Consider the following 15,886-nt stretch of genomic DNA (forward strand, 5'->3'; position numbering starts at 1 on the left):
TGGTAATTATTTTTTGGGCGTTCTCCATATTTGGAGAAAAAACCCTTCCCTCTCCTACCTTCTATATTTTGGAGATAGTTTTGAGGAAGCTTTTGGAGCAAAAATTTGGCTCAAAATCTTCATTTTCTTCATTTTGAAGAACCTGTTGGAGATGCCCTTATAGTATATTGTTGTAGATCATTACTCCCAATATAGAAATGTGACTAAATGTGGCCCTTGAGGATCTTACGACTACGTTAAAATAGAGATTTTTATTTCAAGAGTTGTGTTCTCATTAAAATAAGAAAACGAGAGGAAATGTGAAAATCTCCAAATTCAAAAAAAAAAAAAATTAAAACTTATATTTAAAGAAGTTGCTATTTATACTTGTTCGAGTCAAATGTGATTCGTTTTTGTGATTTTAAGTTTTGATACTCTACTATAAAAAAAATTATAGAGCATATGTTAGAGCTGCTCTAAGGGTTTGTTACGATAATTAACATCAAAGGCGATTGGTTCAAGTCCTTTCAAGATCAGTGTAGATTTTACAGGCCATCTCGTTTAAGACCCTCGTGATTAGTTGAGGTACAGTTGAGATAGGTACAAACGGACTCCTTCCATAATTAAAAAAATATAGCAACAAAGAAAACATAGGGCACATGGTCTATTAATGGAAATCATTGATGACTACTTGGGTTCAACAGCTCCATGGGGATGATACATGTACTCAACTTTCCCCCTTTTGCCCATGAATTATCGGTTAAAGGTTGAACTAGGGCCACCCAAAAACGACCCAACCAATCCCAAAATAAGCCGGTTTAACTAAATCCGTCAAACCACCAAGTAATTGGTTTTGGAATTGGTCTGGTTCAGTTAAACCCAACCCAACCCGTTATATCATTTATCAATTTTAACTTGTATATTTTTCGGATTAATTTAAATAAAATAAAATGATTAAAAAACAATAAAGAATGAAAAAAAAGGGAAATCAGAAAAAGATTATAACATAGGTTTTTGTTCAAGCACCTCGATTTTTATAAGATCTTGTAATAGGATAAGAACCCAGTCCCACAATAGAGATTCTTATGAAAACTTCAACAAGAACCTTTGTTATAGATACAGTGTTATGTTGTGTTCTCGAAATCTTTTGTACAAAGCAAATGAAAGGAGAGGGAGAAAAAGGGGAGAAAAGTAAAATACCCGTGTTTCTACAACTTTTTTGTAGGAGAGAGAAATGAAAGGGAAGAAAAATATTAATAAGATCCCTCTCAGAACTTTACTACCAAACATAAAAGAAACGAGAAGAAAAATATTGATAAGTTTTCTCTCAAAACTTTCCTCCTAAACGTGGAAGAAAAAGGAAGGGGAGGAAAGGAAATAAAAAACATTAAATCTTAAAAAAATACTAAAATTACAAAATTATCCGATATTTTATTTTAAATGATACATTTTTAAAAAGTATATATGTAAAAATGACATTTTTATTTTTATTTCTCTCCTGTTTATTATAAAAAATATAATTTTCTTTTACTTTTAAGAACACAATTAAAAAACTATTTTCCTTTTCTTTCTCCTAAATTTAAAAGACCTAATTGCATGAAAAAATTAACTTATTTTAATTTGATTTTTATTTTGGGTAATGTACCTTCAAATTTTTTATTTTAATACTTAGTATGTAAAGTTTTAAACATTTAAGTACCCGCGTAATCGACTGAAGCATTAACTCTTTCTTCTAATAAACCACAATACATAAAAACTAAATTTAGATTAAGATATCTATGTCAACAAATAATACTTAATGAAATAACACATCAACATGGTAACCGATTATTCATATATTTAAATGTTTAAAACTTTACATCTTATGTACCAAAATGAAAATTTTAAAAATATGTTACATAAAATATAAATTAAATTAAAATATGTTATTTTTTAAAAATGTAATTTGTCCAACTAAAAAACAATTGGATAAAACTTTTGCCAAAGTGACGTGTATTATTCTATCAAGGGATTAAATTAATTGGGTTTACGATAGTTACGTAGGCCTACGATTCATTCGGGATTTAACATTTAAAATACCATTAGATATATCTTAATAATAAAGGCAATACCATCAGAATACGTCACCGTTTATTGGGTCATATTTAAGCGGTGGAAACAGGCTTATAGTTGAACTAAAGTCGGCCATCCATCTATACATATAGCATCGCTGTATCTCTCTCTATCTCTCCAAACACACATACCAAATCGGGATTTGGAAATTTTTGATCCGAAAATCTACTAAAATCTTTAATTACCTTTTTCACTGTTTCTCAATTTATGTGTTCAAAACAGTTAACTATGGCTATTCATCATTCTTAATTCCAAAATTTGGAATCACATATATTATATAACCAGGTTCTCTGATTCCAGTTTGCAATTTCCGATCATTGTTCTTTGATCCATTGAAAATTTCAAGTTTTTTGGATTATCGTTGGGATATGTCGAGTAGAGATACGAATTGCAGATCATCATCGATCGGAAGGAGGAGAAGGAAGATCAACGCGGTTAGAATGAACGGAAAAAGTAAATCAGCTGTAGGGAAACAGCGGCGGCCGGTGGTCGGATCTCTTCCCGGCGATTTACTGATTGATGTCCTTGCTCGAGTTGCATCCTCCTCCTTCACAGATCTGTTCAATGCTAAATTAAGGTACCTTTCCATCTCTTCACGCAAGCTGCATCTATTTTTCCCTATTTGATATACAGTTTCTTTCTATTACGTTTTGAGAATTATTAAACAAGAGTTTTAACAAGTTGACATAAACGAAATACACACATCAAAATCGATTTGTAAGTTTTTACAAATTATTTGTTTATAAAAGATACGGATTCATTAATTACTAGTACTACATTATGATTTCCAAGTTTGTACGCAATACACCATGCCAACAGTTTTCTTTTGATACATGTTAGTATTAATTTTGTACCAACTTCAAGTTATATATATAAAAATTTATCATTCTGTGTAAATTCTGAGTGATACTTTGAGTTTCCATTTAACACATGTAAGGTTTAAAAGCTTTTAATTGTAAGGACTAAAACTTGTGCACATTGTTTAATCAAAATAATTAAAGTTATAATATTTAATATTTAATACATTAGAAATATATAAAAACTAATAAATATACTAGTAAGTTGGTATCACATTAATACCTTCGTATGTGATATGTAATTATGTGACGTCCAATACCATGTTCCAAGTTATGATTCTTTTTTAGTGTATCGTGTGCCATATCTCATATACATATCGTAATAATTTTTATTTTAAGGTATTATTTTATATAATTTTTTTTTATTTAAGACTAGTATTTAATATATTGATAAATATATATTTATTTCATAATGAGTTTGATTCATATCTATACATTGCGGTTCACAATGTAAAATCTTTTTTACGTGGATTACAAACATTTTAAAAAGTTTCATATTTTAAAACAAATACATTTGAGAATAAAAAAAACAAACACATGTTAACTGATGTTTTAAATCATAATCTTAGATAAAAAAAAACTCATATGAAATAACACATGATTCACTAATTTTTAAAATTATTATAATTTATGGGTTTTAAAAAAATCCATTACAATAAGTTTTTTAATTAACAAGAAAAAAACAATTTTTCATCATGAACAATAGTCTTAGGGAGTTTTCTAAATTTAGAGATTTTTTATTCATGTTTTTCCGATTTTATTTAATTTAGAGAAAGTTTCTGAAATTCTATTAAAACACAAAATGAGCCTAAATTCCTGAATTTGGTTTTGTTATGCAACTATCCAATTGTCATGTGACAATCAATAATGGCATCCCAGTACAGCTTCTGTCCCCTTTTTCTTTCATTATTTTGGTGTTCTTGTGGGGTCATCAAACGGAAAAAAGACAAACATTTTTTAAATTAAAAAATCATTTTTATTGTCACCCCATTTGATATTAAACTCCATCAAAGTTTATGTCAATCTGTATATCCAACTTGGTGATAACAACCCCTATTCCTATTCCAAAGAAAATTATGTTACTAAAGGGTCATTAGTTCAGTACCATAATAACTATCTTAAAATAGAGATTTTAAGATTTAAGGTATATTTTTGCTCCAACAGTTATGCCATAACCAATGCTAAAATATAGATAAAAAGAACCGGGCTAGAAATCTACAAATTTGAAGAAATCTTTAAGGCGCCATATTTAATTATTTTCACCGACGGAGGCATTGAAATTAAGTGTTTAAGAGATAAAAATAATATTTTATTGAATGTATTTGCGTATGTACTTGAAATAAAAATCCTATTGTGGTTGATGAAATCATCCTCTTGTTCTGTATCTAGTTGTCGGGATTTCCTCGGAGCAGCAGAAGACGAGTACATCTTTCAACATGTTTCTATCGATAAGTTTCCAGTAATTCACTGGTTTCCTCCAAGTGATGAACTTCTTTCATTTCTAAATCAATGTATCGATAAAGGGAACCCCGAGGCAATGTTCAGACAAGGAATGGTATGTAACTGCTAAATTTGGACCATTTATCCCCTATATATATATATATATATGCTGGAATCTCCTTTCTTACCTAAAAATGTTATAATAGCTTTATTAAGACGCTTAGATAATAAGCGTCCTATAAAGCTAATTTTGTTGTAGCGACTAAAACAAACTCCGTTGTGTTTTGATGCATTTTATTGTATAAGAAAATACTAACTGCGTTTATTTCAATTTATCATCAAAACTTTGCAGATAGAGTTCTTCAGTTTGGCACGGATAGAAACGGGACTCGAGTTCTTGAAAAGGGCGTCGGAAAAAGGCCATGTAGAGGCAACATATGTATACGGTATGATTCTACTCTCTAGAGGCGGCCAATCGAGTCAACAAGGCCTGAATATCTTAAATTCGATGAAGGTATCAAGATCCAAAAACTTGAAAATTCGCGATTGTAGAGCTAAAATCAAAACGATTATAAGAGAAATGTGGATCAATAATTCGATTTCACTAAACGAGGTTAGATGCAAGTGTCAAGAACGAAACACCACCGCCGCCGCCTGTTTCATAAAAAGAAAATTCGATGAAGAAGAAGAGATTATAGGTTGCGACGCTTGTGGGTGGCATCGAGAAGTTATCTCGTTCTGTAAAATGGTAGATGGTATCGTTTAAGACGTACATATTATTTCTCGACCATCTCGAATTATTACGATCGATTTTTAGAGGTAAATTATATGATATATATATATATATATATATATAGGTATGATATTGTGCAAAAAGATGGTGACTTGTGTAGTTATGTTTGTTAGCGTATTCAAAATCTGCAATTTTGATTTTGGTTTATACTGTGTGATATATTTTTCTCCTTTTCTTTTTCATGAATATTCATAGTTTTATTTTTTTATATTTATATGATTTTAGGTTTTTTATCTTCTTTATTTTATAATTTTGATATCAATTCCATATTTGTATGATCTATAAGTTTCTATTGTCATATCAAGAGCATTATTTTAAGTTGATTCATATTTTGGGTAACGTATTTTCAAAACTTTTAATTTGGTACCTAAAATATAAAGTTTTAAACATTTAGGTATCTGGTTGAAGAATAAAATTTCATGTCACTAACCACGTCAGCAAATAATACTGACTTGGATATCACATCACTCACCACATCAGCGTGAAATGTTTAAAATTTTACATTTTAGGTTTTAAAATGTAAGTTTTGAAAATACGTCACCCAAAGTAGGACTCAAACTAAAATACATTTTTTTTCATGTAATTTGTCCTATCAAGAAAATCAAATAATAAAAGTTTCATCATTTTTTAAAATGAAACCCCTATAAACGATCCTAATCCTATATATATATATGAATTTGCAATATCTAATTCATCTAATAAATACCACTTATCACTTGGATTGTGATGCACTAGTTAAACTTGAATCCTGATTTGATTCTAGATACTGTCAAAACCCTTTTGGCTATGAAAGTTCACCTACAATAACTCCAAGTTATTCAAATTATTTTTTTGGTGTACTTTGTTTTGCTCCAATTTTTTTTTCTTCATATTCATTGATTTTCAAATTAAACATTAAGAGGACCAATGTTTATATGTTCAAAAAATAGTTATAACCACATTTTTAATCAAATCCGTTGACTGATAACTATTAAAATATCTTCATCACTTTAAAGCAATATCTTTAATTAGTACTCAACCAATAGTATTAAGTTTCTATATTTTCATCGTTACCACATGATGTGTATATACGTTCATCTGATAGAGATATTATATCACGTGTGTGGACCAATGCCATATGTGCACGATACACCAAAAGATTTTTGGAAACACATAGACGAAAGCCATCCATTATCCAAATGTTTGTCCAATAAGTGTTTACTTATAGGAGTCAACATTATAATTTATTTTGATGTGTAAGATTTTAGTACATCAAAATATATCGAATGCAAATAATTTACCGGATAAGCGCTTGTCTGGATAAGAGTCGTCATCTTCACTTACCGAGTAAAACTCTTGAACTATGTCATGTTCATCTGATCAGGAAATTTATTCGGTAAGCACTTACCAAGTAAGCGTTTAGTAAACGACCCATAAGATATTTTTTTTAAAGTTTTACTTAAAATCAAGATTAATTTACATGAAAATAATATCATTGATTTATTTTAAAGTTTACATCAACAAGATAAATGGTAAAAGTAATATACTTAGAATCTTTCATCGTATATGACTTTAAAACTCTTAAAAGCCCTACGGAGTTAACTCAATTGACAATAAAACTTTAGCCTTTAATTGGAAATTTTTTCTGAGTTAACCAGTTGGAGTCCTTACAAGGCTACTGAGGATTTCTAGTTGTTCTTTATGGCCTCTGTAATTAGTCGAAGTCTGTACAAGTTAACCTGGACACCCACACTAAAAGAACTCTAAAGTCTTGAGGCGGTCATCATAAATTGCAAATATTTGATTTTTTTTAAAGATATGTTAGAAAAGAAAATCCATATCCTTAAACCAAGATAAGTGAATCTCATATGAATTAGAGTCTCAGTATGATACGACTAGAAGGGTATTCGCACAATTCAACGATATAAATTTTGATTTTAATATTTCGTTTTTTTTCTCTGTCGATATTATAATATGAATTTATGTGTTTTTGAGCAAACAATAATGTTTTTCTTTAAAAATTTAAATTTGAAGATATCACAAAAATTAAAAAATATATATAAAAGTTCTTATTTACACAATAATTTTCTTTATTATAAAGAATATTCGTTGAGCACATGGAATCTAACTTTATATTGGAGTGTATCGTGTTATATGTATTCAGTTTGCTTCACGCAACCAAACTCCTTTAAAACCTCTTCTTTTGCCATTCAAACTTTCCAAGATTCGAACCGACTAACCATCTTCATCTTTTTTCAGTCAAGGGTTCGAACCCACTAACCATCCTTCATCTTTTGAGTAAAGGGTCAGGCTCGAACCCACCACCCATCCTTCATCTTTTTCGAGTAAAGGGTTCAAACCCACTAGCCATCCTTCATCTTTTGATCGAACCCACTAGCCATCCTTCATCTTTTGAGTAAAGGGTCAGGCTCGAACCCACTAAACCATCTCTTATCATCTTTTGGATAAAGGGTTCAAGACTGAACCTTTGCAACCGCCATGGAAGTCAATCAAGAAAATCTTGATCCTTTCTTACTTCCATCTTTCACTCTCATCTTCATCTCCATATATCTTCTTGGCTACACAACACTTTTCAGGAATTGGGATTCCAAACAAAGACCAGAAGCTTCAAGTTGTCTAATCTCCTTAGCTCACGGCACACCGGCGGTCCTCTTATCAATCTACGCCACTTTCCTCCACCAACAACCACCGCACCACCACCACTTCGCCGCCAAAAACATACCATTCCAAACCCTAGTTCTTGATTTCAGCATCGCGTATTTCTTCACAGACACTTCACATTACTTCATCTTCATCCCCAATGATCATTTATTCATTGCCCACCATTTAGCCGTTCTCTATGTGTTCATAACCTGCCGGTTTGTGGTGGGTTCCGGCGGGTCCGCCGTCCTCCTCCTCCTTATGTTGGCTGAGGTGACTAGCCCCTGTCAGAATGCATGGAGTCTTGCTAGGTTCCGGAAAGATGATGTGGCATCGGCGGCGAGGTTTTATGGTGGTTTATCTCCTTATTTTTATGGGTTTTATACGGTGGTTAGAGGGGTGGTAGGGCCGTTGGTGGTGCATAAAATGGTGGTGTTTTACTTGAACGGCGGTGGCTCCGGCAAGATTCCGGTGTGGGCTTGGGTTTCTTGGATGGTTGTGATTGTGAATGCAATCTTGGTTAGTGTTTTGTGGGTGTCTAATCTTTGGTTAAACTTGTTTAAAGAAAGAAGCAAGATTAGGAAATTAAGTTAGAAATACATATTTAAAAGATAGAACTCTTTTGATTTTATTTAGGGTAAATGGTTTACGTTTAGTCGTCTATTTATGTATCAGATATGTAAAAAATAAATCTTGATATTGATACGTATATCGAGAAAATTAGTAGGTAGGAATGTATTTAATCCACCCATGTTATTTATGTTTGTATGTATGTATTTTAAACTGTATAAAATAATTGGATCATATAAAATTACGTATATCTAGTTTTTTTAGAGGTGTTAATGTCTGAAGTCTTATTTTACTTATGATTAATAAAAGTTGGTGTTGAAGTCTGAAATCTAAATTAACAAGACCAAAAGTCTTAACTGGAAAATGCTCACGAAGACTCTTACCATGGTTAGTGTTTACTGAGTAAATTGTTACATACAGTCGGTAAGTAAACGACAATGTGGAATTTTACCGATAGACACTTATCAGATAAGTGTTTGATGAATGACCGTTGATGATACGGATGTTTCATGCAAATTCAGATAATATATATTTGTTAAAGAAATATGAAATAAATCGTCCTTATTGAGATTTATATATATATAATAAGAATATCTCAAACAACTGAACCAATGTAACTCTGACGTGGGTTGGGGCGCCTAACCGGTTCGTCCGCGGCTATACCTTGTGCACCAAAACAGAACACTTGGTTCATCAAGACCTTGCTCAACGAAGATTGTCGTCTATGGAACTTCGGTTTATTGTGGTTAGCCCATGGGCTCGAGCTCGACCGCATATAGGTCATCACATCAACATTTGTGGGCTTGTGTTCGTCGTCCTCATCGGCTGAACCCGAAGACCAAGATGACCCCGAAAACTGGCTCGAGGGTGAGTGCACTTGCAGGACCCCGTGGGTTAGCCCTTGTGAGAACTTCTTCTTTGTGGACGGGCTGGGACCGAGCACCCTTTTGTTGTTTGGGATCGAGCATTTTGAATATCTTTCCCGGATCGAAATGGGACTGTTTTCGAGTGTACCTTTCCGTAAACGGAAAGAATCCAAGGAATCACGATCGTCGTCGTCTTCTTTCTTTCGAGCCCATCCAAAAAGAAGTTTCAATCGTCTAGCAGCACTAGACCCCGATTCCCGTTGACCATATTCGGAATTTGACCTGGCCGGTGAGTCATACCGACTCAGTTCGCCCGAATACATCGAGTCCTTATCGGGATTTGTATAAAAGATGATCTCAGCATCGGGAATTCGGAATGAAGTTCCAGGACTGCCCCCAATCCCGTGTGTTTTCAAATGGGAAGCGAGGGCAGTTCTGGTCATATAATCATGATAATCGGAGATCCCTCCGGCCGAGATCAGCCTCTTGATCAAGATCTCAGATGAGGCTGATCTCGGTCGTTGTCTAAGGAGATCAAGAGGCGTCATCCGATCGACGTCTTTAATGTTCAAGTCGATATATCGAACGGTCATAAGGAGTTCGACCAGATCGGAATGGATGTTCTCAATAACCGCAACGTGAAGAGCCGTTCGACCATCGTTGTTCTTAACGTTGATGATGTCATCAACATTTACGATCTTCCCACTCACGATATGCTTCATGAGTTCGATCTGCTGATCAACTCGCCGGAACCCCGGAGTTCTGAATCCGGCCACAATCGTGTGAAGAAAAGTGTCGCCGTAACTGTTCGTTAATGCGATCAACGATGGAGATGAAGAAACTAAAAGCTTGACCACTCGTAAGTGACCGTTGTATGCTGCAATATGTAACGCCGTGTTGCCTTGAGCGTCCGTCAACCCGATTAGATCATACGATTCAACCAAATACTTCACAACCTACACAAACTCACACACCGTTCGGGATCAATAATCTAACACAACCACAACAAAACGACGTCAGATGTCTACATGTCTTAATAGACAAGACAGCTTTATAGAACTTAAGTTTATAGAACCAAACAATTGTACGTCTTGTGCAAAAGTGTTACAATAAGTTGATAGAACACGTTTTAGCATTGTAACATGTTTTTAGAACGATTTTGAAATATAAGTGTCTTATTAGTCTTTTTATAAGATATTATTCGAAAAATTTCTTAGGAGAACAACCGTCTTATAAAAAGATATGTTAATAAAACATTTTTCTCAAAATTGTTCAATAAAAAGCTAATATAACACTTTTTTTCAAAATCGTCCTAATTTTTTTATTAGGAAACCCAAATACGTCATAACATCCTATTATATCACCTTTATACATGATCTCAATATATCCCACCTTAAGGTGGGTTCTGCAAAGATAGAAAAAGTTTTTGTTTGAGATGGTTTTTTCATAGATGAAAAAAAGTGTGTTTTTTAATTGGAAGAGACAGATTTAAAGAAAAACTTGACTTTTTACATAAAACATCCCCCTTGAAAGCTAACCGAATAAGTCACTTTTTATATCATTAAACCACTCTAAACGTAGAGCTAATAAGCTGCGAGTCTCATTAAACTGCTAACAATAAGGAACTTAACGAGCTTAACGAGACTCACAAATAGTCAACTATAGATGATTGTTTAGTAGTGGCATAATATATAGAAAAGTGATGTATTCAATAAGTTTCTAAAACTTTATGCAAAAAGCCAAAACATTTCCAAACTTGTCCATTCCAATTAAAAAAAACGCAACTTCTACCTAAGAAAAAACCTTCCCGATCTATACAAACCGAGTAATCCACACAGACAACTCTATCGGTACAGTTACTCATGTAAAGCCAATCAAACACACAGCTTTATCCATTCAGTGGTTCATGGAAAGCCAACCAAAACACCATAAAAACAAAGTGATTAAGCAGCTGAATACCTCAGTTTGACCTCTTCCAGAAGCTGAATGCAACAAAGTAGAACCCTGCAAATCTCTGTACATCAAAACATCATCACCACAATCTTCAACAAGCTGTTTCAAGATTTCAAGACTTCCACCTCTTGCAGCACAATGAAAAGCCCTATTCAGCATCTCCCATTTGAAAACAGACCCAATTTCATCACCCTTTGACCAAATTGTGAAGTCAAGCAACACCTTAAAAACCTCACAGTTCTTACTTCTTGCTGCAGCATATAATATGTCAGTGACACCATATTCACCTTCACCAAAAACCAATAATGGGTCTCTTTTCAATAATTCTTTAACAAAACCCACATCACCAGCTGAAGCAGCTGTGTAGATAAGCCAACCACCATAGCCAGCTCTGATCAGAGAGTTATGACCATGGCCATTGCCATTATTGTGTTCCCCTGCAAGTAGTAGCTTCCCAGCCACTTTCGACCGGTTTTTCGCGACGTCGGCGAACTGTTCGTCGTCGTCCCACACCGTCTCGAGCCGCCGGATCCGGCGGAGGGAGGTCAATTTGATGAGGAGGTTTGTGTCAAAATGGAGAAGCTCTCTAACCAGATCATAATGACCATTTGCAGCAGCTAAATCAATTGGAGATGCATACCACCATTGATCACCTGTGCTTTCCCATCTTAATGGGAAATAAGATGGAGGCATCGGAAGGCAAGAAACAAGAGATTTAGGCACAAGTTCTCGAAATCCGAAACCTAAAGATCAATCTTTAGGGTAAATTAAACTAACCCCAGTTTGTTAAACACCATAATTTGCAAAACCCATGAGTTATTATGCAAGACTGGATCAAAGATGGTGACTTTATCGGGAAACAAGAGAAACCCAATAGCAGAAGTTGAGTTTAAAGAAAACCCAATTGAGGATTCATGGATTCCTCCGAGAATTAAGGCAAAAGACAAGAGATTTAGGGTAAATCAAAGTAAACCCAGTTTGTTAAACACTATAATTTGCAAAAACTCACGAATGATTAGAGCAAAGATTGCAACTTCATTGGGAAACAAGAAAACCCTAAAAAGAGAAGTCGAGTTTACAAGAAACCCAATGGAGGATTAATGGATTCCTTTGAGAATCAAGGCAAAAAGGGATCTTTAGGCTTGAAGAAAGGTAATAAAGGATTATGAGTTTGGGGAAAGATGGATGAATGGAGAGGTATGATGAGAATCACAGAAATGGAGGGAAATAAGACATAAAAGATGAATGGATGGATGCATAATTTTCTTGTTTTGCTGATGAGATCAAGAATATGATGGTTTTGCATAGTTGGCAGAGAGATTCCTTCTTACTCCCGTGATTACCAACGTCACACTCCGCGTCTCATCCCATGAGAGAGGCTTTACAAACATTATTTAATTAATTATAATTTTAAAAAATTATGAGAAATTGATTAATCATTTTTAATGGATATTATCATTTTTATTATTTTAATTTTAGATAAATACATGAAATTGTTTTATTAAAATTTCATTAAGTATTATATGAAATAATTTCATAACTATATATGAAATAATTTCATTAAAAAAAGTATTATATGAAACAATTTCACAAGATTAAACAATTTCATGAATTTTTTTCCATAAGATTAAACAATAAAATCGATGTATGAAGGTGGTTTGCATGGTTTGTACAGATTGGGTGGTTTGCATTTGATCGCTCATCCATATAGAGACACACACACACACACACATACATACATACATACATACATACATACATACATATATATACATACATATATATATACATATATATATATATATATTCTCTTCACTGTCAAAAATAGTAATAACATCTCCAACAGATTCCTCAAAACGTAGAATGAAAAGTTGAAATGTAATCATTTTTGGGTAATCTTCGTTTCATTTTCCTACCATTTTCTATTTTGAAGATACTTTTAGGAAATAAATTGGAGCTCAATTTTAATTTAAAATCTTAATTTTCTCTATTTTAGAAGTCAAATGTTCAAATGTTAGTAAAGGTCAAAACTCAAAAGTATGGATGATTATTTGTCTTTAATTAACTATTAGAGGTATAATCAACTGAAAACTATAAAAAAATTGAGAATCGTAAGAACCAATAATCATATATTGTTGATTTGTTCAGGGGTCGTCCCTGGGGCCCAATTTGAGAATTTCAAAAAATATCTTTATTTTTTCATACATTATTGGTCCTTTATTATTTCATATGAGTGCATGAATCTTAAGTACTCTCTTATTTCTAAAACAAAAATAAAATGTCAAGATATAACCAACATGGTCTTTTAATTCTATAATTGATGATTCCAAAAAAGTTTGTTTAAACCCTAAAGGTTCAAAGCGATCAAGAAACTCATGTTAGATGGAAACTCATGCGATTTATATCGGTTTACACATATCATTACTGCAAATAGTTAACTTATGGAGGGCCATGTTTTACATCTCACCAATGGCGTATAAAATGTCAGGAATGAGTCTGAACCTGTTTTATATTGTAAAACAATATACAGAAAAGTGAAGTGTTAATTCACACTTTAAAACAACAAATACACATTAAAATAACCACGTTGAGAAACAATATCAGATTATACATGATTACTAGGTTTCATGATTCTCAACCTTTTTAATTCCTATTCTATTATTCTATACACTTCAAAATGTCTAGAGTAAACGACAAACGGTGGTACTTGATTGGTTTGAGTTTGACTTCAAATGTCAAAAGTGTCTGGAGGTCTCAGGTTCCAAAAAGGAATAAAACTCTCCTTATAGCCACAAGGTTCAAATGCGATAACTCAGTCCAGGCTACACGTAAAGCAGACAATCACCTTAAGATTAGTCCGCTCGCATAACAGGTTGGATATTCAGGTTAATAAAAAAATCTGAAGCATTTAATGATTTTTATAATATTTTAAACAAGGATAAAATATTTAGTAAATCACAATAAAAACTTGTCAAAAAAAGAAAAATTACTGGCTTTTTATATACCTTTATTATCAAGAATAGTCTATTAAATATTATATATATATATATATATATATATATATATATATATATATATACACTTGGGATCATGTGAGACCAATAGTTTTTCGTGAGACCCGTAAGACTAATTTTCAACCCTTGGATTAGATCTACAATCGTCAGATCTGAATATTCATAAACGCCACGAGACTTCTCAATAATTACAAAATTACCACCGTACAACTTTAGACCATTAGATCATTTGCTTATAAAGTTGATCAATGAACATAAATTGGTCTTACAAGTTTCACGAAAAACTATTGGTCTCACGTAAATCCAACCCTATATATATATATAAAGTCAAATATTATTATTTATTTAATTAATATTAAATATTTGTTTTTATATTCCAATTTGAATGATAATATTTGGACCAAGAAAGGTTCTTGCCCTTTTCTAGAAAACCAAAGAAATTCATACGTCACTATCGTTAGATTAAAGGTTGTTGTTTTATTGTTTTATTTATTTTTTTATTAATTCTTAATTTATTATCACGTTTTCATCAATTTGTAGAGTTTAATTGTCATTTTCACTATTTATTATGGTTGTAATTTTATTTTTTTAATATCATATTGAAATTAGACCGTCCACTATCATACAATTTCTAATACAATTCTTAAAAACATTCTGTTAGCTTCAAAATTATGGACAAATTACATGAAAAAATAACATACTTTAATTTAATTCCTATTTTGGATAACGTGCTTTTAAAACTTTCATTTTGGTACCTAAGATATAAAATTTTAAACATTTAAGTACCCAGGTAAACAGTTGAATCATAGACCGGTTATTATGCTGATATGATGAGTGATGTACTATCCGACTCAGTATTATTTGCTATTCAACCCAATTTCATATCATCATTCACCACATCAACATGATAACTGGTTAAGGCTTCGACCGGTTACCTGAGTACTTAAATGTTTAAAACTTTACATCTTAGATACTAAAATATGAATCAAGTTAAAATACGTTATTTTTTCATTCAATTTGCCCAAAGATTATCTATAAATTACCCTTAAATACAATGGTTTTTGTTCAATTTTAAGTGATACCTCAATATAAAAAAAATCATATTTTAATCAAATAACAGTTAAATTATAATTAATTATTTTTTATTATAATTTAATACTAAATAATTTATTAGCTTACTATATAAAGTAAAAAATAACAAATAAATAAAATACTGGTCTAATAAATAATTATTTATATAATAAAAATAATAAAGAATTTTTAATGTTTTATATAATTTTACTGTATATTTAATTCATTAATAAAAGACAAAAGAAAAATATTAAATGCATGACATTGATTAAATATTAATTAAACACAAAACATTATTAAATGCTACAAAATGTAATGAACGGTACCTTTCTGCACATGACCAACTTCATGCCCTCAACAACTATCTCCCTATTTTCTCACCACATATATACTCTCTTTTTTTCCATACAAATAGCAATTAATTTCTGATTTATTGTATCATTTTTAACACTAAATGAAAAAGCCCAAATTACAAGAATCAAGTTAAAGTACATTATTTTTCCATGCAATTTATCCGATGAAAAAAACAAGGCAATATAAAAACTTGACAGAACGTTTGGCACGACATCATACCTTTCTCCTAGGCTTGGA

General features: G+C 32.1%; 3 protein-coding genes across 3 annotated transcripts; 2 read left to right on the plus strand and 1 right to left on the minus strand.

Moving 5' to 3' along the window:
• Nucleotides 1-2,180: 2,180 nt before the first annotated feature.
• On the plus strand, nt 2,181-5,326 carry LOC112525375 (putative F-box protein At1g67623). The gene is made up of 3 exons (XM_025135480.1): nt 2,181-2,668; nt 4,338-4,503; nt 4,741-5,326. Exons 1-3 carry the CDS (start codon nt 2,460-2,462, stop codon nt 5,152-5,154), a joined length of 789 nt encoding a protein of 262 aa, XP_024991248.1. The 5' UTR covers nt 2,181-2,459; the 3' UTR covers nt 5,155-5,326.
• A 2,333-nt stretch (nt 5,327-7,659) lies between these two features.
• LOC112524250 (TLC domain-containing protein At5g14285-like) lies at nt 7,660-8,415 on the plus strand. Its single transcript, XM_025134007.1, has one exon. It carries the CDS (start codon nt 7,660-7,662, stop codon nt 8,413-8,415), a length of 756 nt encoding a protein of 251 aa, XP_024989775.1.
• Nucleotides 8,416-8,965: 550 nt separating this feature from the next.
• Nucleotides 8,966-11,903, minus strand: LOC112525985 (ankyrin repeat and protein kinase domain-containing protein 1-like). The gene is made up of 2 exons (XM_025136328.1): nt 11,217-11,903; nt 8,966-10,213 (listed from the first exon to the last, which is right to left on the minus strand). Exons 1-2 carry the CDS (start codon nt 11,901-11,903, stop codon nt 8,987-8,989), a joined length of 1,914 nt encoding a protein of 637 aa, XP_024992096.1. The 3' UTR covers nt 8,966-8,986.
• Between the last annotated feature and the right edge of the window lie 3,983 nt (nt 11,904-15,886).

Source organism: Cynara cardunculus (assembly GCF_001531365.2).
Source record: "Cynara cardunculus var. scolymus isolate 2C chromosome LG 13, CcrdV1, whole genome shotgun sequence".
NCBI classification, from domain to species: domain Eukaryota; kingdom Viridiplantae; phylum Streptophyta; class Magnoliopsida; order Asterales; family Asteraceae; genus Cynara; species Cynara cardunculus.

What these genes read in the sequence shown, in the direction of transcription:
- LOC112525375 (XM_025135480.1), top strand. Translation starts at nt 2,460, where the DNA reads ATGTCGAGTAGAGATACGAATTGCAGATCATCATCGATCGGAAGGAGG. An exon ending in CTGTTCAATGCTAAATTAAG is followed by an intron (nt 2,669 to 4,337) that starts GTACCTTTCCAT and finishes TTCTGTATCTAG; the next exon opens with TTGTCGGGATTTCCTCGGAG. An exon ending in CAATGTTCAGACAAGGAATG is followed by an intron (nt 4,504 to 4,740) that starts GTATGTAACTGC and finishes AAAACTTTGCAG; the next exon opens with ATAGAGTTCTTCAGTTTGGC.
- LOC112525985 (XM_025136328.1), bottom strand. Translation starts at nt 11,903, where the DNA reads ATGCCTCCATCTTATTTCCCATTAAGATGGGAAAGCACAGGTGATCAA. An exon ending in CTGGAAGAGGTCAAACTGAG is followed by an intron (nt 10,214 to 11,216) that starts GTATTCAGCTGC and finishes GAGTTTGTGTAG; the next exon opens with GTTGTGAAGTATTTGGTTGA.
- LOC112524250 (XM_025134007.1), top strand. Translation starts at nt 7,660, where the DNA reads ATGGAAGTCAATCAAGAAAATCTTGATCCTTTCTTACTTCCATCTTTC.